The sequence below is a fragment of the Triplophysa rosa genome, linkage group LG14 (genome assembly GCF_024868665.1).
Source record: "Triplophysa rosa linkage group LG14, Trosa_1v2, whole genome shotgun sequence".
Classification (NCBI taxonomy): domain Eukaryota; kingdom Metazoa; phylum Chordata; class Actinopteri; order Cypriniformes; family Nemacheilidae; genus Triplophysa; species Triplophysa rosa.
In genome coordinates, this window is record NC_079903.1 from 11,394,120 (window position 1) to 11,418,399 (window position 24,280).

The 24,280-nt window shown below is 38.0% G+C and overlaps 1 protein-coding gene across 5 annotated transcripts in view; it reads right to left on the reverse strand.

Annotated features, from left to right (window-relative positions):
• The window catches only part of ncam1b (neural cell adhesion molecule 1b), an 82,314-nt gene that overhangs the window by 21,717 nt on the left and 36,317 nt on the right, over nucleotides 1-24,280 (reverse strand). For 3 of the 5 annotated variants that reach the window (XM_057350445.1, XM_057350442.1, XM_057350447.1), the window contains exons 4-15: nucleotides 23,869-24,012; nucleotides 22,986-23,123; nucleotides 22,792-22,909; nucleotides 22,089-22,249; nucleotides 21,279-21,421; nucleotides 21,069-21,092; nucleotides 13,021-13,050; nucleotides 7,796-7,946; nucleotides 6,132-6,319; nucleotides 4,333-4,429; nucleotides 3,901-4,071; nucleotides 3,175-3,300 (exon numbers count right to left, since the gene is read on the reverse strand). In XM_057350445.1, coding sequence (XP_057206428.1) covers nucleotides 3,175-3,300; nucleotides 3,901-4,071; nucleotides 4,333-4,429; nucleotides 6,132-6,319; nucleotides 7,796-7,946; nucleotides 13,021-13,050; nucleotides 21,069-21,092; nucleotides 21,279-21,421; nucleotides 22,089-22,249; nucleotides 22,792-22,909; nucleotides 22,986-23,123; nucleotides 23,869-24,012 — 1,491 coding nt within the window. The remainder of the gene's footprint in view (nucleotides 1-3,174; nucleotides 3,301-3,900; nucleotides 4,072-4,332; nucleotides 4,430-6,131; nucleotides 6,320-7,795; nucleotides 7,947-13,020; nucleotides 13,051-21,068; nucleotides 21,093-21,278; nucleotides 21,422-22,088; nucleotides 22,250-22,791; nucleotides 22,910-22,985; nucleotides 23,124-23,868; nucleotides 24,013-24,280) is intronic. The other 2 variants (XM_057350443.1, XM_057350444.1) reach the window with 2 other exon arrangements.

Consider the following 24,280-nt stretch of genomic DNA (forward strand, 5'->3'; position numbering starts at 1 on the left):
TTTCGCAGCCACTTCGCAGAAGAAAACTGATATTTATATAATGAAGGCTTTGGGAGGCTGCTGTAATATAATGCAATAATAACTCTTAAGATTATTATAAGGCTGTATAATAAAACCTGTATCCTTAGTGTACAAATGAAAGTTAAAATCCCATCTAGGGAGCATATGCAACACTTAAATTGATAATTGAAATGCCAGCAATTCTTTAGCTTCTTTTTTAATATAGAAGACTAACTTGGTTAACTTATTTACCTTTATGTTCCATCCTGTATGACTTACTTTCAAGCGCAGAACACAAAAGATATTTTGAAGAACGCTGGTAACCAAACAACACTGGGCCCCATTGACTTTCTCAAAATATCTTCTTTAATAGTCAAATAAGTCATACACCTTTTGAATGACACGAGGGTGAATAAATGATGACAGAATTTACATTTCTGGGTGAGCTATTCACTGACTCGTTATCTCTAATATTGTTAGAACTAATTAAATTACAATGAACAAATTATAAAATGAAAATGAATGAAATATGTAAAACATCTCATCAAACTATGAACAATAAAATATTTGATAAAGATAACACAATGATCATTAGTGTATAAGAGACACTTACTCATCTAAGTATAACCTAAAAATTTCAGTTGAAATGCAAACCAAAATCACAATGTGAAACATAAATCACATAAAATGCAAATAAAACAACTAAAGTCAAAAAGTAAAAGCCAGTACCAAGATCTCACATCACTCATACTTTAAACTCTAGACTACATCCTGAATATTAGCACACTAAATGGCTTTGTTCTGTGTACTTACAGGAAATTAATCTCAATGCACAATGTGTTGAATGGATTATGGTGGGACTGACATCTCTGGAAATCTAAACCATTCCGCTGATCACAGAAACAACCACCAGGGGGAGCAAGAGGGTAACTGTGTGTGGTGTCTATACGTGGTGAGAATATCAACAAAATCACAGGAATATTCCCATAGTGTGCAAGGCTGGTGTTGGTTTTTATTGATATTTTGAAGCATGAGATGCAGGAGAACAGCTTGTTCTAACATGCTGGAAAATCAATTACTCAAATAAATCGTTGACATACATGATGTGTACGGCATATATTAGAATGTGCTTGGCAGCAGTAAATGTATTCATACAGTATACAGTATAGTGATATGCAACAACAAGACCATTTCACTGAATAACAAATTGTACATTGAGATTTTGTACTTGAAATCAAAGCGTGGAATTGATTTTTGGGGGAGAAATATTCTTAGAAAAATAAAAACTCAGCTTACATTCATAGGTTAACATATGAATGATTAAAATAACCAGCAGATTTCTCTTGACAATGAATTATACATGCCCTGCATAAGGGCATACATTGAGATTTTGTACTTGAAATCAAAGCGTGGAATTGATTTTTGGGGGAGAAATATTCTTAGAAAAATAAAAACTCAGCTTACACCATAGGTTAACATATGAATGATTAAAATAACCAGCAGATTTCTCTTGACAATGAATTATACATGCCCTGCATAAGGGGAGAAAAAGGTAAAACACAGAAGTGTTTGGATTTTGAACTGGGCACTGCTGGATGAGCTGTCAAATGAGGTGACTGCATAAAAACCCAGACACTGCCTTAAAATCGGTTCCCTCAAAACTCTGCATGACAAGGAGGCTTAAGAGAGAAAAGGTACACCAGGCATCCTTATAAAAAGTTCTCCACATCACTGACGTGATGAGTGCCAGGAAAACAGAAACCACTGCCCAAAACCAGACATGTAATGACATGTCTGGAGTTTGCATAAGTGACCCAGTTGCATTGTGGGAAGATGCTGCGGTCAGTTGGGACTAAAATCCCAGAGTTTTCTTGAACATTCCATGCAATACGTGTGGCACAAATCTAACACTGCCCAAACATATTGAAAAACAAGACAAAGACATATATCAGAAAATTTAAAATCAAGATATCCTCGCTGTCCTTCCAAAACCTTGGATGTCCAAATTCACTGCTGTTCAGGAAATTGAAAAAACACTACTTTTCAAATGATTAAATACTGTGTTCTCAGAGTTGACCATCACTTTTTAATACTATTTATGGGTTAGATATTTGCAAAACCCAATGACAAACATAAAGGATGACTAATAATAGTGATTTATGGCAAAAAAATAAAAGTCACGAAATATGCAGATACAAGGTTTCAGAAGGACAGCAGCGATATATTTACTTGAGAAGCAAAATGACTTAAAAAAATAAGTCTTGTTTTCCGAATACAAAAGTCAATCACATCTAAATTAAATTAATTTTTGCTAATAAGGTAAGAAAAATAAACTTTAAGCTGAAACCAAAATTAAGTTTACTTTTCCTAAATTCCTACCACAAGTTTTAGGCATAAACTTGTGATAAACCATGATACTTTTATCAGACAACAATACTTTTCATTTACAGTAGCTCCTTAAGTAATGTTTTCTGATTTATCATTTTTTATAATTGTACTGAAAAATTTGACAAAAATATAATTCATTGGTGGGATGAATAGATAACCAATGTCATGAATTTGAGCCTGGACTCTTGTAATGTTAAATCAGGCTTTGGACTATAATGTGACACTTCAGGCTACTTAAAGGGATATTTCACTACCAAATCAAAATTTCCCCATGTTTTACTCACCCTCAAGGTATCCTAACTGAATATGGTTTTCTTCTGGAAGAATAATCCAGTCAAGAGTTATAATTATAATACCACGTATCATTTTGCTTCCAAGGGGTAGAATGGGAGTGAACGGTTGTTGATTTTTTGAAGCTCCAAAAAGTGCATCCATCGATCAAAGAACTGCTTGATGGAGCTTCAAAAAATCAACACCTGTTCACTCCCATTCTACCGCTTGGAAGCAAAATGATACGCGTGGTATTATAACTCTGACTGGATTATTCTTCCAGAAGAAAACCATATTCAGTCAGGATACCTTGAGGTTGAGTAAAACATGGGGAAATTTTTATTCAAGGGTGAAGTACCGCTTTAAATCATCACGACCTGCTCTTTAACACCAGCAGCACAGTCTGTATCGCTCAGCATCTGTGCCAGCCCAAGATTTCACACGATGATGTGTGCGGGCCGTCACGCCGCGCCACAGGAACAATGCGCTCTTGAGAGAGGAGAACATGATACTCACGGACGTGCTCGGTTTTGAAGACCACCGGCAGGCTGTTCTCGCCTTCGCCTTTCCCGTTGATGGCAGACATCTTGACTTCGTAATCGGTTTCGGGTTTAAGGCCTGTGACTGTGACCGAACTCAGGCCTGCCGGGAAACGGCGAGAGGCAGATTTAATCAAAACCCCATTTATTAATTCATAAACAACAGCGTGCGTGCGAGTCACAGGCTGTTAAACCGGCAGCATGAAACCTTGCAGCTGAGCGTTGAGGAAGTAAATATGACATTTAACTCTGAGCCATATGTTAAAATGCCTTATTTACCAAAAAAAGCGACACAGCAACACGATTACAGTGGCTATGTTACACCTGTCAGGCTTGAGTCATTAAAAGTACATCTATGTTGGCAAAACCATTCTTACACAAACTGCTGAATGAGACAATTTACACAAGAATGGTTCTGATATGTAAACAAATTTCATTATTGCTTCACGAAATTTTTTAATATTAAAATATATTTTATAGCAATTGCATTCAAAATTATTAACTGCCTTCTAAAACGTTCCTCAATAATTAATATGATCACAGTCTGTCAATATCATAAAGACTCCTAAATGATTGATTTTCAACCTTTGTTTCCATTAACTGTAAGGGCAGAATACGGAGAAAGCTCCACAATCCAAACACAGTGATATTGCACATCACGCGCCTGCTTTCCTTCTCTGCCTATCGTGTGTGACAAACTCACCGTCTTTGACTTCATACACGCGCTGAGCCCAGCTCCCTCGGCCCACGGCTCTCCACTCGGCTCGGTACTTAAGCACAGGAACCCCTCCGAGGAACTCGGGCTCATCGAAAAACACCTGAGCCGTGCTGGAGTACGGCTGGACTTGAGTGATGGCCGGCGCCGAGGGCACATCTGCACCACAGGGAAAACACTTTACAATGCACAGCAGGAAAACAGCTTATGGCCGATTACACCGACTGCACCACTTTTACTCAATTCCATTCTGTTATGGTCAGTTTTTACTGCACCTTATCGAGCAACAGCTAGACTGTCATGTACTTTAAAAACACAGGCTACCAAAATGCACCCAAACGCTCAATGTGAAATGTAATTTATTTCTCCTATAACCAACTGTGCATGTGTAAGTTTAGGGAGATCGATAAGAAAACATACCGGCAGGGATCAGAATGAACTCCTTGGATTCAGTCCCGATCGTATTAGAAGCAGAGCAGTTGTAGTTGCCGAAGTCGCTCTGAGACTCTGGATTGACCTGGGGCAGATCAAGTGAATACGTTAACCTCTGGTGTTCTATCTGGGCACTGATCCTTCACTCACATGTTTTACTGTTGTCATTCCATTAGGAGGATGTGTATTTACTCCTGACCGTGTGCTCACGTACTACAATATTGATGAGACACGGGCTGCAGTAGTGCCCTACAGCAACACTATCTCATCCTGTGTGAATCTCACCAAACATGTCCAGCTCACATTTCACCTCGAAATCAAGAGAAGCTCAATTAAAAAAAGAACTCTCAAATTGACATCTGGTTTAAAGTGTTTTTGTTTAATTGCTTTTATTTTCAGTTGTCATTATCATTACTAGAGATGCACCGATATATCGGCCAATATTCAGTATCGGTCATTAAAAGCTATTTTTTAGCAATTTTGGTCACACTTTATTTTAAGGTCCAATTCTCACTATTAACTACGACTTTTGCCTCAATAAACCCCTAATTCGGTGATTATTAATAGTTAGTATGATGGTTGTTAGGTTTAGGTATTGGGTAGGATTAGGGATGTAGAATATGGTCATGCAGAATATGTGCTTTATAAGTGCTAATAAACAGCCAATATTCTAATAATATGCATGCTAATAAGCAACTTGTTAATAGTGAGAATTGGTCCCTATACTAGTTAAAGTTCAGCTTTATTGTCATTCCGCTACATGTGGAATGAAATGTCGTGCCTCACAGGACCACAGTGATACATAAATACAGACATACAATAGTGGAGTTATAATGGGAATTGTATTGGTTTTAATGGAAGCTATAATGGTGTTTAGCATGGCCCTGCTCTCGAATAAAAACCCCAATAGAAACCATTAAAGAAGTTATTGGTTTTAAAGGGGTTCGTATTGGTTTTAATGGAAACTGTAATGGTTCTACTGGTATGTGATGGATTCTATTGGTTGGATGTTAAATCCTACTGGAATAATGCCCAAAACACACTACAAAAAGGAATTTCGTAATGGTTTTAATGGAAAAACAAATGGTTCATAATAGTATTTTAATGGAAACCATTAGAATTTCTGTGATGGTTTTTTTATTGGGTTTCTATTGTTTTTTTTCAGCAGTATGATTGTGGAATTCTCTAGCAGATGAGAACCAAAACAACACCAGTATGAATAATGCCCAAAACATACTACAAAAAGGAATTTTGTATGTAATGGTTTTAATGGAAAAAGCTAATGGTTCATAATGGTATTTTAAACCAATAAAAATAGTTTAATTGTAAAATACTTTACTTTAATATTATACATATTCTAATAAATTTTGATTTTTTTTTTAGAAAATGTTCTAAATTATCATTGAAACAACATTTCACATTTAATCTTCTTGGTCCTAAAAAATCAACTTCAATTTTTTTAAGCAAGATATAAATATATAACAATAAGGTTGTATTTGTTAACATTACTTAATTCATTAACTAACACGAACTAACAATAAGCAATGCTAAATTAATAAACACTCAAAATTGTTATTTTGTATATTGTTAATTGTTAGTTAATGTTAGCTAATGCATTTATTAATGTTAACAAATACAGCATTATAAAGTGTTAACATTTCATTTGTTTTTGTTGACTTTATTTTATTTACCCACATGTGTTTCAAGACATGATGTGATTCACTTTCCGGGGCTCGTGTATACATCAAATGCTTATGTTGTCAGTAAGGCGGCTGCGTGGGCCGTACCTCCAGGTAGCTGGCGGAAGGTGTGTTGTAGATCTTGACGTTGGTGGTGTTAGCATTAGGCAGCTGGGTCCCATCTCGCAACCAAACAATAAAGACATCGCTGGGATGAGCCAGGACTTCACAGCTGATGTTGGCCGGGTTGCCCTCCCACGTGTACACAGTTACTGAGCCCTGGATTTTCGGGGCATCTGTGATGAAAGGCAAAGCGCATACAAATGAAAAGAAACAAACCCGCTGGTTGAGCTGACCCTTAATCTACCTATCGGCCGTCTATCTGCTCTGTGGGCGAACAAACCGCCTCTTCCATCAACTTTGATGTTTTTATTCTGAGGATTAGGTGGTAAAAGATCCGACTGCTCATGGCTTAAGTAAAGCCCGGCGTTGAATTTTCAAAACGCCACGGAGGGCTACGCATGAACGTGTCTATTTAAAAGCAAGCGTAAAAGCCAGTGGTGCTTCCTCTCTAAGCAGTCTCCCTGAACAACCGAGGCGCGATGCTTCCGTGACGGACATGACTGGGCCCACGCTCCCTCCCAGACTGTGTGTGAACAGCTCCCAGCCCTCTGAGATGCTTCTGTTGTTCTCACATTCATCAGAGCTTCAGATGTCATTAGTCCCATCTCGACAATGCTGGTACCAACGCAAGAAAAACATGCGAGGAGGGAGGCTGGTATTTTCACAGCATAAGCCGCAACTAATATGAAAACAAATACAAACACGCGCGGTGGGGGAAGCATGATGGGACGGAATGGGGCCGTATAGTGCTTTGCCTGCCATGCATTATTATTAAAACATTGAGGGTGGGAGTGGGCATTGTTTTTCTTGTTGCAGCAATCTGAATGTTCGGTTCCAAATGTTGTTTTAATTTGTGGCTGTGAGGAGTGTATTTTCCACTGAAAATGGTCGTAAAATGTTTTAGTGTTTTGTGGCTGAGCAATTAAAAGCCAGATACAGATAGAACAGGCTGCATTTTGACCCTAAACAGCCTCATTTTCTTTCAGATCGAACTGAATGTGATGTGTACTTAGACACAGCGTCCTAACCAGGTGTGACACTAGAAAACATCAAGCAATTTGTTTTTATCCAGCCACTATAAGATAAACTACTTTGTTGCTTGCTTGGTTTAATTTCATATTTATAAAACATACACACATGCGCATACATTTAAGAAAAATATAAAACATGAAAACTAATAAATATTTATATATAATTGAAATGACTGGTAAATATAAATAAACAATAATAAACATAAATACATGTAAATATTCTAAATATGAATACATGTATGTGTATGTATACGTGTTTATAACTACAAACTTTTATTCTGGATGCGATTAATCGCTACTAAACATTTGACAGCCCTCATTTTTTTCTTACTGGCAGTGAATTTAGTTTTTACACATTGCTAGAATCTTTAAGTTAAATAGAAAGGCCTTTTTCTTACAGTATACGCTGACTGCCATCTTGTATTTAGAGATAAGAATCTCAAGGAGGCGGCTGGAGTATTGATACATTTTAACAGCAACATTGTAAAGAGTTGCCATATGCTCTCTGGACTGCAGCCGAGCTCTGTATCTTGACATGCCAAACCCAACGCTGCTGTGAATTAAACATTTGCCTTTGAGGGATATCAAACAGTGCACAGAGCTGATTCACAGACTCACAGAGCACTTCCAGATTCACAGGCTGTGCGGTCTCTCCGATGGCGTTGCGGGCAGTGCAGAGGTACTCGCCGGCGTCCGTGTACTGGATGTACTTGAGGGTGAGTGAAGACACACGGGCGTCGCTGCGGACCAACACGTCTCCATCGGGACCCTGAACACAGAGACAAGAGACCTTCTTCAAAAATCACTGAAACACTTTAGGCTATCCTCAACTTTTAGATAAATGCATGGCACTTTTCTCAAGTAGGGTGAACTGTGGGGCTGATAATGATATTATAAGCATTAGAAGCACAAACATCATGTGTGACATGAGCTGCTCTGCTGTCTAACATTCAATTAACCATTCATTGAATTTTTAAATATTGAATGCATTTTAATAATTATTTTTAATAATTAGTCATTAAATAGCCTTACTAAGGTTACTAAAAGGAACCTTTTAACATTCACAGCAGTGGGTATAGATTCAACAGACAATAAAAATTTAAGAAAGAAATGCTATTTTAAGAACCTTTGACTGAAAACGTTTTTCAATGGCATCATGGAGAAGAACCCTTTTTGGCACCTTTATTTCTAGGAGTGTATATTTAACACTTTATTGCATTATATATACATATAGAGGGTATGCATTGACGTCACTTTCCCACATGAACATCTCGGGACACGCCCTGACACGTTCTCCTGGGTGGCAAAACACCCAGCAAAATGGCAAAAAGGGGAAAAAAGAAACCGGGACTAAAACACGCAATTATTTGCTGAAATTACAAGCAGCTGGACTCGACGGTGATCCTTACGACTTCCCTACGACTTAGAAAGGAATAAGATGTTCCTGAAACTGAAATATTGTGCGGAATTGCATTCCCTGATATTGTAGCAGTCATTTTGCTGAACGTTTTCCCACCCACGGAGGCGTGCTAAAGTGACCATACCCTCTATTACTTTAATACTTTTAATAAAAGTCAGAATTTCAGTTTATCAATAAATATAGAACAACATTTATCCCAAACAAAATACCATTGAGTTATATCGTAAAGTAGGTTAAATATGCAAAAAAAAAGTTATTTTGTGAGCTTCAGGAACTAAGTTTTTAATTTGTCTCCTAAAGCCACTGCTTGTCACTAACTTCGCTTCAAGTCAATAAACCCTAAAAAACAGTGCTGCTTTCTGAAAAACGCTGATATGACAGAAAGCAAGGTATTCAGCTACCCTAAAATGAGCCACAACGAAGAAACAAAACAGGTGAAGCGAGAGTTTGTGTGCAGCAGATATAAATAAGAGTCTTTTATGTGCAGAGTCTTTGGAGTGAAGATGTAAGGGGAACATCAATAATGCAAAGTGTGAGGCATGGAAAGCCATTTCCACACCATTGTTACTTCATCAAACTATGTCACATGAACTCTACAGACTCGGACCATCTCACAACGTCCCAGAAAGAAAGAAAGAAAGAAAGAAAGAAAGACAAAGAGACAAAAATGTACAAATGAAAAAAGAAAGATACACAGATAGACAGATAGATAGAGCATACAATGAAGGAATGAAAGGAAGGAAGAAAGAAAAAAGCAAGAAAGCACGAAAGAAAGAAAGCAAGAAAGCAAGAAAGAAAGAAAGAAAGAAAGAAAGAAAGAAAGAAAGAAAGAAAGAAAGAAAGAAAGAAAGAAAGAAAGAAAGAAAGAAAGGACAAAGAGAGAGAAAAACGAACAAACGAAAAAAGAAAGATACACAGAAAGATAAAGCATACAAAGGAAGAAAGAAAGAAAGAAAGAAAGAAAGAAAGAAAGAAAGAAAGAAAGAAAGAAAGAAAGAAAGAAAGAAAAGAGGGAGAAAAAAGACTGAACGAACAAACAAACGAAAAAAGAACGATACACAGAAAGACAGACAAGACAGATACTGTATATAGACGGTTTCATCTTAACAACATACACAAATGTTACTGCGCAGGGGTGACCCTGAATCGTCGACGATTCGATGCTTCGATCGGAGGAGCCTGATTCGACTACCAATCTCACAGTCGAATCTTTGCAGAGGTGCAATGGGGATCATGGTTATATGGGCAGTGGCGTATAGCAGACGGGCATGCACTGCGCTATTTATGACATTTTTAGGGTTGGGAACCGAACTGGCTATGACCCAGTCTATCCGCGTCTTCTGTGCTGTGAGACCGGTAAAGAGAAGCAGCACGTCCCGCACGCACCCGCAGATGACTCGCATATGAACGTGTACACCGTTTCCAAACATTTGTCACTTACTGAATGTTTGGGCACTGAAATATGAATTAACACCTTCTCTTTAAATGCACGTAGTCCGTTACTTAGACTGATACTTTGCGCTGCATGATAAAACATAAATAAAGTAAAATAACCAAAATCACCATAGCAAACACGGCGCAGACTTTTGGAACTGAAAGCAAGCGTGCGTGTCAGGGGGACAGAGAAAGAGTGCACAGGAAAAAGGTGAAAGGGACTTTTTGATTGTTTAAATGGTAAGATGCTTTATTGCATTCCTCCTTTACATGCGGTAAATAAAGTAACTTTATTGGTAGTTCATTGGTAATTGGTAAAAAATCATTAATTATTATCGAGTAGTTTTAAAAATAGTTTTGAGGCGAGATCTGGTCTAGTATTGTATGGCACAGCATTGTTACGTGATGTTTAAGGAAAACTTATTTTAGTATTTGTGGCTTGTGTTTTCGAAATTATGTTCCCATGCATTTCAGACATTTTGCCTAAACACATTTATTTTGCACATTGTGACTTGATTCTGGCATATTTCGTTTATTTATTATAAAGGTATATTCTGTTCTAAGCAAATTCTGTAAATTAATGTTTGATTGTTTTTTGGTGCATCAATGTTGCGCTGTACCCTTAACCACCTGGTGTCGTCCACACATGCACGTGCACGTGCGCGCGTGCGAACACACACACACGCACACGCAAACACACACGCGTCTGATTCTACTATCAGTCGACTATAGGCAAGACGTGACAATTCTGATTCGACCATGTAAATTCTTAGTCGGGGACACCCCTTCTGCGCATGGAAAGGGGGGGGGGAGTGTAGGGGTAAGGGGTGGAATTGGGATTGGGCCTAACTCGTCTCTCCAATATTTTGAATTTAGACTGCGTTATCAAGCTCAGCCGCTAGATGTCAGTGTACCATACGGTTTCTTTAAATGCCACCGAACTCAGGATCCAAATTGTTTTTTTAATAAAATGAACATACAACAAAATTCAACAAATTGTTTATTTAATACAATTATTGTACAGTAAAATAATAATACAAATTAATATTAACATAAATTAAATAAAATATAAATAGTTATTATTACACACACAAACCGGAAGTTACCAGCACGCGCGTCCGATGAAGCGGTCTATAGAGAAAGAGTACAAAGAAGGAACGAACGAAATAAAGAAGGAAAGAAGCAAGACAGACAAGACAGATAGATAGAGTACAAACAAAGAAAGCAAAAACAAAAGAACGAAAGAAAGATAGACAGGCAGACAGATGCTGTACACAAGACAAGAGATATAGACAAGACAGAAAGCGAACGAACAGAAATATATATGTTGGATATTTTTCTTTTTGTCATTATACTGTATGCCTTACAGTTGTGTTGTACTACAGAGAACTATGAGTGCATTTCATAACCACAAGTGTTGAGGCTTGGGCTTGTAGCAATAAAAAACAGCTAAAAGAAAGATGTACAAGTGATTTGTTTCGCCAATTTAAATATTGTTCATTAGGTAAAAAGAAGCACTGGGCCAACCGGACTATTTTCAGCACATTAAACTGCTTCCTTTGGTTGAATATATATTAGAATGGATGGAATGATCTCACTTTCACACACACACAACCTCAGACAGGACAGTAATGAGGACAGGAAATGCATTGGCGTTCTGAGGACTTCATCAAGCAAAACATTAGTATTCAACACTCCAACAGCAACTGAAAACTCCTTTAGATTTTTGTCCACACTGAAAAAAATCATTTTCATAACAATTTAACTCGGTCTTCTAGTAAAATAAATGTCTTCAAACAAACTCTGTTTATCTGAGATTTTAAATGGTAAGATAATAAGACTAATTTATTGTAATTAAATATTCTTACCTCATTACCAAAATACTAAAAATATATGTATTATTTGACAGTCTTATTTTACAGCTTCCTAGTAGAAAGTCTCCAACATTGTAACAAATAAGTCTGAATTAAGAAAAAGCACAAAATAAAAAAATTATGCAGCCAGAAACTCTTTACAAAACCGTTTCTATGAATAAATTGGTAGGAGGTGTCGCATCTGAGACAATAATTATGCCGGTGTCGTCGCGAGCCTGTGTCACTCTTACATAACGCAGAGACTTTTCATCCAAAAAACACCCAACAGCCGCCCCGCCGAGTTGACTGGGCTAATTGAATAACCCCCTAATGGAATCACTGAGCCACGTCCAGCCAGCTTCCGGCTCTCTTTCCCACAGTTCTCCCCATCTGATCTGGTCAAATGGCCAGACCGTGACCCCCTGCTCCACGGGACGTGCACTTGTCACTGGGCTACATGATATTGGGGTCAGACCCGAAGTGGTATCATTGAATCACTGCCCACTAGCTGGACAAACCGCTATACATTTCAGTCTGCACATTCAGCTGACTTTATCTCCCATTGTTCTCCGAGATAAAGCTCTATTTATTCATTTGCAATGCGAGAACACTGAATCATTAAAGATTGATAGGCGTAGTTTTCGACAGAAAGGTCTTTTTAATAATGCAGACCAGCCAACTGCAAAGGTTAGATGGAGGTGGTTTCCTCAAATGTCTGTTCTTGTCAGGATGGGAAAGGAGAATGATTGACGTAAACAACAAGAAAACCATTTTCATAGCCTTAATTACTGCAAAAAATCCATCATGTCACAATAAAATCCAGGGTTAGGTTTGAAATGTTTGTGGAAGACACACACAGCAGTGATGTCAATGTAATAAAATGATGTCGTCAGAACGAAACACACTAGACACAGAAATGTTGGTTTGTATGAATATGAAAAAGAGGACATGCACTAGACAAGAAAGTAAAAACTACAACTACATTTCCTCTCAGATGAAAGCCAGCATCATGCTGTAATCGGGTTTGACGGATCTGATGAGATTTCAAGAGATTTGATCTGGTGTGAAAGAGGTTTATGTAGTTGATGGCTATCTTCATAATTTAGTTTATGCAGTCATGGATACGGATTCTCTACCTTGTGCTGTTCGGGCCGAGTCCAAGAGGCCTGCAGAAAACAGACAAAACAACACAAAGAGGCACAAAGCCTTCCTTTAGAAGAAATCCTGTGTTAGTCAGAACAAAAGCACTGCACAATAAACACATTCTCATACTGACGATGATGCATATCTTACATGCCGTACAATGTGCAATATTACAAAATTATGCATATAGAAAACAAACCCACCATATTAAAAAGCAGATTTCATTTTGTTGCTCTTTTTTTGAGTATTATTCTTTCAGTGTTGAATAGGCTAGTCGTCAAGTTAAATCATAAAATCATCTTACACATTCATCAGTTTATGAAATCCTTCGTGCTTTATAAAAAAGTATTATACTGGCTCTATAAGATATCCAGTGCTTCTTTAGGACAACTAACCATCATTTTATTACAGTGAAAGTGTAGAGACCATGACTTTTTGGCAGATTTTACTACAAAATCATGGTTAGAATAACTACAAACCCTTTTGAAAGTCAGAAACACTGGTCTAAAAGCACTTCCTGTTTAAATGTATTTTTATTTCACATATCGTCACTGTCCTTCTGAAACCTTTCATGTCCTGATTTGCAGATTTAGTCAGGGAATGGGAAAACTGCTGTACATTTTAAATGATTAAATACTGTGATTTCAAAGTTGACAAATACTTTTTTATTGGTTAGTTATTTGCAAAACTCTGTGACAAATATAAAGGGTGACATAATAGTGATTTATTGCAAAAGATACAAATCACAAAATGTGGAGATGCAAGGTTTCAAAAGGACAACAGCGTTATATGAGGAAGTTAATGTTTGATTAACATTTTAATTTAGTTCAAATTTTTTTGTTGTTGTATTTTGCTCTAATGAGTGTTAGGACCAGCATTGTCTTGAAAAATAGTCTATAGAATGACAATCGTAAATTTAGGTGTAACATAATTGAACTATATAGTAAAAGCATTCTTAATTTCCATAAGTGTTGTTCTAGGAATAGTTTGCCCAAAAATGAACATTTTTTACTCTAATGTTCTTTCAAAGGAGTATTTTTTTAAAGGGATACTCCACCCAAAAACGAAACTCTGTCATGAATTACTCAACCTAAAGTAGTTCCAAACCTGCATAAATTTCTTTGTTCTGTTAAACACAAATAAAGATATTTAGAAAAATGTTAGCAACTGAGATTTCTGGGGTAGTCAAAAAATGGTAGTCAAAGGTTCTACCATGTTTCTCTAAACTCTTCAAAAAAATCTTCTTTTGTGTTTAAAGGACTCATTAAATGAGCACTTTCAACAAGTTGGTATGCTTTATTAGGGTCTTCATGAAATGTCTGGAACATATTTTGCTTAAAAACACTCAATGGCTGTGTAAACAAAACCCTTTTGCCTCGTCAACAACAGCTATGCTCACAGCAACCCATTTTGGTGCATGTCTCTTTAACTGATAATGAGTTACAGCGCACCCCACCCCCCTTCTGTCTGGCGTGTCAACACAACACACGTGTAGTACTGCCATGGCAATGGTTTAGCTAAATTATGTTTCCTGATCTCCACTTGTAGTTAGGTTCGTTTTAAACGTCTCAAATCATTCGTCCCGAGACTAAAAAACCCGTTTCAGCAAACAGCGCTCACGTTGTGCGTTTATGCTCGCCTAAAATCCACGGAATGCGCACCTGCAGATCTCAGCGGAATTACGTGGATTTTAGCGCTTGTCGTTGACAAGTTATAATATAAATATAGAGTAAGTTTAACACTGGCTTTGAATGTTCTATTTAGCCCGTGACTGACTTAGCTCCTTTCGTTATCGTATGCTAACGTTATCCTCCTATATATACGGTACATGGACGTCAATTCAGACTGTTGATCAATATTACTTACATCATCAGCTTTGTCTCGTTCAGTTGGTCTCGATCCCTCTTGAGGAACAACTTTGAAGCTAATCCTGCTTGTACTGTCCCAGGTTGATAAAGCACTCCGGCTTGAAGTGATTCTCGCAAACAAGCAGGTTTTTACTTTTGGTTTCTGATGGATTCCCACTAAAAATAAAATAAATCCACTCCTGTGTCTTCCGAGGTTAGGACTCTGTGCAGCGACTACATTGCATGTTGTCCATGAACTTTAGCCATGGCACCGCTGTCGCTTGTGAAAACAACAATGGCGGCAGCGCCGTGGGTGGAATTGTGTAGATTAAGGGGCGGTAATATTATAATAAGAGCCTGCGTCTACGTCACATCAGGAGCGAAATCTGAACGGCTCGATTTCTCACATGCTTGCAGAGAAAGGCTTACCAAAACAAAGTTACTGGGATCTTGTTTTTCACATTTTCTGGGTTGCTAGATGAACCCGGGACCCGATTATAGCACTTAAACACAGACAAAAATGTACTTTCATCCAATGGGTCCTTTAACACAACAAAAAATACACAATATTTTTCTACTACGCTAGTCAATGATTCCCCAGAAATCTTAGTTGCTAACATTCATACAAATATCTTTTATTTTTTATTCAACACAACAAAGAAATGTATACCGGTTTGAAACAACTTGAGGATGACAGAATTTTAATTTTTGTGTGCACTATCCCTTTAAGATTCTTTACCCAGCTTTTACCATGTCATAGACTGTCAAACTCAAAAAAAGATAAAAAAAAAGCACTTTAAAAAGTACAGTCCATGTAATATTCCCAGTTTTCCTTAATTCACAGAACTCATTCATGCAAATCATGCAGCTCTCAAATGACGCTTACACATGCAAAACCCAATGACAACTGCATTCACTGACTTGTGTTCTGCTTTTTTATCATCTTTGGAGTCTGACAACCCAAGATCGAACAGTTGATTTCTAGAAAAAAGGCTGTGTAACGACTCTTTACAATCCTCCTTTTGAGTTTAACAAAATTTCACACAGATTGGAGTTAAGACAAATGTTCATTTCTGGGTGAACTATAGGCTACACCACTCAAAAGGAGTTTTCTTTTTTCAATCTGCACAAAGCAATATCACTTTCTGATTTTCAGGGACAAAGAAGATACTTGTACACAACTGACTTCACACACATCAAGCTTGTCCCATGAAAGGATCTGCAGTTCTCCATCAACCCACATCACAATTCACACGATCATGCACATGCTTCCAGCAGTAACACAATGCAACGGACACTGAATCTTTTCACACATGCTACAACACAGACCACAGACACGACACACGTAGAAAATCACATAACTTAAGCACTCAGGCCAAACAATGTGCTAGACATTTTGCAAGAGCATCAGGAAAAAGCGGAACCCTTGCAGGCTTGTTGTAAAAGGCGAGTCTGCTACATTAGCAGCTTTCATTCGGCTAACTACCTCCCAGGAGACCCGAGCAGGATAAACAGTTATGATCAATGCTTTTTATTCCGCAGCGCCGTCTAATTGCTACTAATTAAAGTTAATATCTTAATATAAACTGGAGCCCTGAGCTAATGATGAACGCTTGAATGATGCTGATAAAATACCCACAGCAAAATGAACAAGCTGCTCATGTTAGCAATCACCTGAACCATTCATTTACATTATTATACGATCGCATCAGGTGCCCACAGCATCACGCCCGCTCTGATCTCTCAAATTCACATGATAAATCTGTGATAACAACAAAAGGAAAACAAATGTTTCCCAGGATCTCGACAACGCAAATCTGAGCTAATTGGAGGATCACGCAGGGTTTCGAGGAGACTGCGAGGACACTTTCAAATAGTGTGAAGTGTTCATTATTAAACCAAACTTTTTGCTGCACACATGGGACAAACACAGAGTTAACAGCCAATATTTACTCAATTTACTTTCTTAAAGGGATCATATACATTTTTATTAATCATTTTTTCCCCTGTGGTCCACTTACTGTGTAAGTTTAGTTAAGTGTGTTTGTGTCTTGAAATACTCAATAATTGCGATTTTTGCCTAAAACTTAAAAATGAACACAACACAAAAGTGTCTTTTTATACTGGTGCAGAAATGTAAAGCTTTGAAACTTCAAATATGTTTTCAAAGTGCGATGAACAAAAGATCGGAGCGGATCAATGAAATTTGATTTCTTTTGGTATGACTTCTGTAATAAATTTTATACTGTTTTTTTTTTAAATGTTTATCAATTATTTTTTATTTTGCAGGCGGTTTTAACCAAAGTAACAGTGTGCTCAAGCAGTACATTTTCTTTTTTTTAATCAGCATGTGTATTGCTTGAGAATTCAACCCACAAACTTTGACGTAATGCTTTACTACAAGAACACATAACTTTCTGAAGTTTCTGAAGTGATCTTGCTAACTTAACCCACCTTTTACAGTCCAAATTAATAAATTTAAATCTCAAATATGTCTTCACGCCATATTAAATTATTTCACGATTCATTTTCCTTAAATTTTTATTGCGGAACCTCTGTCAATAGTGCTTAAAGGGATAGTTCACCCCAAAATAAAAACTCTGTCATTTACTCATCCTCATGTCATTTCAAACCTGTATGACTTTCTTTCTTCTGCAGAACACAAAAGAAGATATTTGGAAGAATGTGGGTAACCAAACAGCGGCGACACCCATTCACTTCTATTGTATGGACACAAAACCGATGCAAGTCAATGGGTGCCATCGCTGTTCGGCTACCTGCATTGCAAGTTGTGTCTTGCATCGGTTTTGTGTCCATACAATAGAAGTGAATGGGTGTCGCCGCTGTTTGGTTACCCACATTCTTCCAAATATCTTCTTTTGTGTTCTGCAGAAGAAAGAAAGTCATACAGGTTCGAGATGACAAGAGGGTGAGTAAATGATGACAGATTTTCATCTTGAAGGTGAACTATCACTAAATATTCAACCCTAAACATCCCTCTAACATCTTTTCTCAACAGACAGTAAATATCAACAAGGCCGTCAAAAGAGGAGAGACACTGGGCTTCCTCAGTGAAGATGCTGCTGTTTTTCCCACTGTTGGGGTCACTGGCACGAATGGACAAAGCCATCAATGATGGCACTACCAGAGGACACTGATCTGAATGAGCATTGTGCCTGTTGAAAACAAGAGCCACCATACGCAAAGCTAATCCCTTCTGTAGGATTTTAAAAACAAGTGCTCTCCTTAAACTACAGCAATCTCAAGCTCTCACAAAAAGAGTGATCTTATCTCACTCCATGTACAATTTAATACAGCTGGTCTTCCTTTATGTATTAATGTGCTTTACAAATGACTCAGGGAAAGCTGAAGGGGGCGGGTGGGGGTTGGGACGTGGGCCTGACAAGAAACTGGCTGATGTATTGGCTCTTGTTCAGAGGTTGAACTGTTCTCTTGTTTTTCAGTAGGACTGAGATAAGCTGTGGTCCGCGGCCCATTCTTTATCGCCAGAGGTGCTCCTGCTCTGCCATTTTTATGACCTGCTCATCCGTCTGCTACATTGGTAAGTGGCCCAGTGTTGGCAATATATGATGGTCCTAAGCTCATTTTTTATTTACCCAACTATTACAATCAGATGATAAGATATAAGTTAGATACTTCTGAAGAAGAAAACATTTATCTTAAAAAGACAGGAAACTCAAAGCACTGAGCCAAGATTCCTATACTCTTCTTGAATTGCAATAATACTGAAACAAGGATTTAGGATTTAAGATCTATTTTATAATAAATCTGATCTACAATTACAAACTGGTTATGCCATTGACTTTTTATCACATTTAAATATATTTCAGAGTAAAACATTCCTAGAAAAACGCACATTCGTTTTGACAATTTCCAAAACATTATTTCCATTTCCATTATTTTTCTATGCCTGGAAAACACATCCTGAATTTTCACCGCTTTTTAGACGTGGGAAGTGATTTTCATGCACGCAATGTATGAACGTTGCTGTCCATGATGCACAACTGTATAAAAGAGGGCATGGAGAAGGTAGAACCATCACCCCTGAGCAGAAGACTAAGATCTAAAGGCAGAATTTCAAACACCTCTCATATTCTCTAGAAAAGAGGAGTTTTTAAAAAGGTATTTCAGATAAAATAAACAAATCAGTGAAATTTGATCAAAAAACAACTTCAAATGAATAATCCCGTGAGATGTTGCGTTTAGCACTGCTGGATGGTTAGGAAACAGCAGAGTGACGCATTAAAAATAATTAGCAGTGTTGCTAAATTGCTTTTCACGTGTGAATGTCAGAAACACAGACAGTTGATTGTCTTTCACTAAACTGCTAGGTTAAAGTCAACATGAAATGGCATTTTTTCGCTATTTTACCAAAATAAAGTGGCGTATTTCTGAGTCAAACAGAATATTAAAAAAGAAAAAAGGTGCAGGGTGGGATGCAATCGATTGTGAAAAGTGGGCGTCCCACTTCCAAATAATTAAAAGGGTAGTTCAAACAAAAACTTCTGTCATAATTGACTTACCATCTTGACATTTTAAACCTGGTATTGCCTTCTTTCCTCAAAAAAACACAAAAGAAGATATTTTGAAGAATGTTGGCACCAAAAAACCGTTGGTCCCCATTGGCTTCAATTGTATGGACACAAAACCAGTGCAAGTCAATGGGGACCAACGGTGTTCTGTTACCAACATTCTTCAAAATATCTTACTTTGTGTTCTGCAGAAGAAAGAAAGTCATACAGGTTTAAAATGACAAGAGGGTGAGTAAATGATGACAGAATTTTCATTTTTGGGTGAGCTACTCCTTTAAGTGGCAATTGTGGCAGAAATTGACCAAACGGATAGTGCCACCTACAACTACAACTCATGTTACTGGTTAAGCCGATTAAGTATTAAGTAACTTTTTTAACTTGCAATAATAGTCTGCATGACTTCAGTCAGCAAAATGTAGTCAATTGAGAGGCAGAGCAAGTTATTACATTTTGCTGCAAAATGAAAGAAAATCAGAAATGAGGATTCATTTTGATTTCATGTGACTTCAACAGAGACATCAAGCTGTACTTAAAGGCGGGGTAACCGATTTCCGAATTACGCTTTAGACAACTGAGTCGGGCCGAGTACCAAAACAACCTTGTAGCAAATCAGCAGTAAGGTGCACAGTGCACAGGATGGACATTAGCTGAGCCGAGCGCTGACGAAAGCGAAAGATGGGGGTAGGGGTGTGTTTGTTTTGGTGATTTGAACATCAACAACGGCTAAGAGAAATCAGACACCCCGCCTTTAATACTGTACAAATAAAATGCTATACTTCCATAATAACCTGCTAATCATTTTTTGTAACCGTGGTGCTCAACGGTGAAAAGAAGTTGGCATTCATGACAACCCGACACCCACATGAAGAGATGAGCAAGACGGTGGGAGACAGACAGCAAAACAAGCTGGAAACTGCAAAGCGGTCCAACAAAGAGCTGAAACGAAACATGCTCCTTCAGAAACACTGTGATGATGACTCAGGACGACCAACATCTCCAACTTAACACAGTTGGTTAAGAAAACAGTTCTGTACCAAGTGAGCTGCTTCGCTGCCTACACAGACAGCATCCTAACTCACAGGTGATATGAAATGCGACTCACAAATAGCGCTCTGCATGGATTGAACTTGCAAATTATATCACTAGGAGTTTGATGTTTTTTCCCCTCGTCCACCATCTCGGATTTATTTGTTGAAATGCATTGTGGATAATATATCCCAGCAAAGGATGCATGCAATGCAATACATAAATTGGGCTAAAACTGAGATGGCAACAAAATTAAGATTTCATGTATTAGCCACTACATGAAGTGTTAAAGTGTTTGTAGACAGCTCACCAGGTTTTAGAACAGAGCATGTAAGTCAGGCATGTAAATGTTTTTTGTAACAGCCTGTGTCCATCATCACTCTTTCATTCAGGAGCTTTTGCAATAGCATTGCAATTTCACCACCATGCAAGTCTCATTTTCACATATCAACACAGTATCACGACTTCGAGAACTTCAGGGAATCGAAACACCAGATGGTCAATTAGCAAACGCTCCAAGAATGCCGTTTTTGGAAAATCTGTGATTGGGAAACAGATCTGAGCAGGTTCATTTTCTGGAGGTTTGTTACTATACCTGACTTTCTGATCTCATACCTGATAAATCCTCTTTTGGTGCTCCTGCAGACAAAGAGAATCGTATGCATGAAACAGCCAGAGGCAGGTCCACCGTCACGACTCCTCCATTAAGCTAGCAGCTCCCTGTCTCTGTGCTATGACCATGATGAATATACTGCAACTCTTCTAACCCCAATTCTAACTCAACAGAGTGAAACGGAGACCCTGTGCCCATGCGTTTGGAGTTACCTGTTCTCCCTCATTGAAGACACGGGTACTGAAGCTCCAGGTAATGGTGGGTGTGGGGTCTCCGGTGGCCTCGCATGTTAACGTGACCTTTTCGTCCATTTCTGTGGTAGACTGGCTCTCCAAAAATGTGATTTTGGGTTGCACTAAGAAGATGTCATTTAACAGGTTAGCGTTTTTACTCAACAATGAAATTTCAGTCATGATTTAGCCGTGTCAGATTTGATTTGAATCTACTTACAGTTCTTATGCCTTTTAACTAATAACACAAGTTGTATTAAAGGGACAGTTTGCTCAAAAATCAAACTTCTGTCATCATTTATTCACCTTCAAAACCTGTATACGACTCTTTCTTCTGTGGAACACAGAAGAAGATATTTTGAGAAATGTTTCAGTGGTTTTGTGTCCATACAATGGAAGTCAATGGGGGCCAATGTTGTTTGGTTGCCAACACATATACCAAAATATCTTCTTTTTTCTGTTCTGGTTAAAAAAGAAAGTCATTCAGGTTTACAATGACATGAGGGTGAGTAAATGAAAGAATTTCACTATAAGCAACATAGTGCTGTTTTTTTTTTTACCATTTTATCATCTGTTTACACCTAATTTTGTTGTGTTGTAAGGCAAGTACAGTAACTAATTTCCATTTTTGGGTGAGCTGTACCTTAAAAAAGATCACACATGTCACGACACTTTGATCTGTGCAGAATGAAACTGAATTCTTTATGTTTCAGTGTTGACTCTTCAACACTGACTTTCACAGACGGCTCTAGGTTGAACTCATTTCCTCTGAGATCTCTCATTAGTTCTTACCAAAGACTTTAAGGCTGAGCTCTTGTTCGCTTTCCCCAGCTTTGTTCTTTGCGATGCATGTGTAATCTCCCTCGTCCAGCTTTGTCACATCCAGCACAGTCATCTCTGAACCATCTTCATTAAAGCTGTATTTCTCCGCACTTTCAAGCAAGATGTTGTTACTGAGAGAAAAAAAGACGGTGTGTTGAAACAGTACGGCAATGGGAGAGACAAATACGGTTTCTCATGAAAGGGCCTTTTCAATATTCATCTAGAGATTTTACAGATACAAAAGTGTATTAGGAAACATAATGTACTGTTAGCCGATCGCTCTCAGCTAACGTTTTTTTCATTTGGCTTCCATTTGCCCCTCTATTTGTGGTCTTTTTGCAGACGCTTCTTAAATCATTGGATTCCTGACCATGGGTGCGACCTCTTGATTTAAGGTCAAACAGGTAATAAATATACCACAACTCTTGTCAGAGGAGAGGACCAGAGTTATTATGAGACAAATAAACACCTCCTTCACCCCGTGCACCCACTCCACGTCCAAACAAAAGCTCCCTAAGGTGCCTGAGGGATTTGTGTTTTATACGCTCTCTTCAGAGAGAAGGAGAACATGTGCTCTTGCCGAGCTCATGAGAGCAGACATGAGAAACGTATCTTCTACACCACATAAGATTTTCATTTATTCAAAGGATTTTTGACTTATGAGTGGGTTTACCGTTTCCAGGTCACCATCGGCTCGGGAAATCCATCTGCGTCACAGGCCAGCACCGTCGAGTAGCCCATGTCTGCGGTGGCGTTTGTTTCTGCCTGACGGATTCTTACCGTAGGAAGGACTGAGGAGAAAAATTACAGGCGAGACGCCAGGACCAAACCTCTGAATCTCGAATGTTCAAAAAGGCGATAGCTTACCGTTAACAATGACTCGAATGTTGCGGAAGTCGATCTCTCCCCGCGCTTTAATGCGACCCTCGCAGGTGTACATGCCCTCGTCGCTCTTCCTTATCCCTCGGATTTGGAGGTGGTTGTTAGTCAGTGTCCTAAAACGTACTGGAGAGAACAAGAGGGAATTCATTTTTCCGCTGGTCTGCACAGATGTGTGGAATAAATCGAGCACAAAAATGACAAAGTCAGTGCAGCTGTATCAGTTTCAACCCTTTTTTTCCATTGGCAATCACAATGATTAATGAAGTGCAACATTTGTTGATGAATTAAACAACCTCTATAGTTTTAAACAATTTGGATGAATATAGGTTACGTACAGTATGGAAAAGATGTGATTTTAGCATGTACAGGTGCTAGTTCGTGATTTTACTGTTGTAAATGTCAGTGCTTTTCTTCAGAAATTCCCAGCAAAATCGCATATGTTTTTTTTCACCACAGGGCTGCTATTTGACACTTGCAGCCAGGTAATAAACATTTATGTATTTGGCGCAATAAGATGTTTGAGAAGTAAGAACTGAATGTATTATGGCCATGTAAACACTACAAAGTGACAACTGAGTGGCATCAATGTCACTATATTATATGATGTAAATTCTCTATATTAACATCTCCATATGCAATATGTAGAAGTCACCGTAGTTTGTGTCAATGCTTGAATAAAAAATGATGTCAACAACTCCCTCGTCACTGTAAATGAACTGCTTAGTTAATTTAAATTACCTTTATCACATTAGAGCTATGTTAAATATCTATTTTTTCACTTTAGAAATAATTACCATCCCACAAAATGATGAGAAATGATGTATTGTGTAAAGAGGAAAAAGAGGAAAAGTAAGTCCATCTGTCTTACCATCCTTTTCAAACTGGATTTTTGCACCTTTGAATTTCCAGAGGATGGTTGGTGGAGGTGAGCTTGCAACATCACACACAATAATGGCGTCATCCCCTTCTGAGAACTCTTGTGGTGACGGCACATTTGTAAAGGTGATTTTTTCTGGGTGAAAAATGGGTGATTCTGCTTAAGTTTGTCAAAGTTTGTATTTTAATAGTATAGCCTAAACCAGGAGGTTCTCAACCTTTTTGATTTCAAGGCCCCCCACTGTATTCAACAAAATTCAAAGGCCCCACTCACAAAATTTCAAAATTTCGATGCAATACAATATTGTAGAGCTTGACCTTAAATGTTTATTCATTATAAAAATAAGAAGTATCTTGGTTTTAATTTTTCTTTAAATGTATTTCAATTATCCTTTTATCTCATT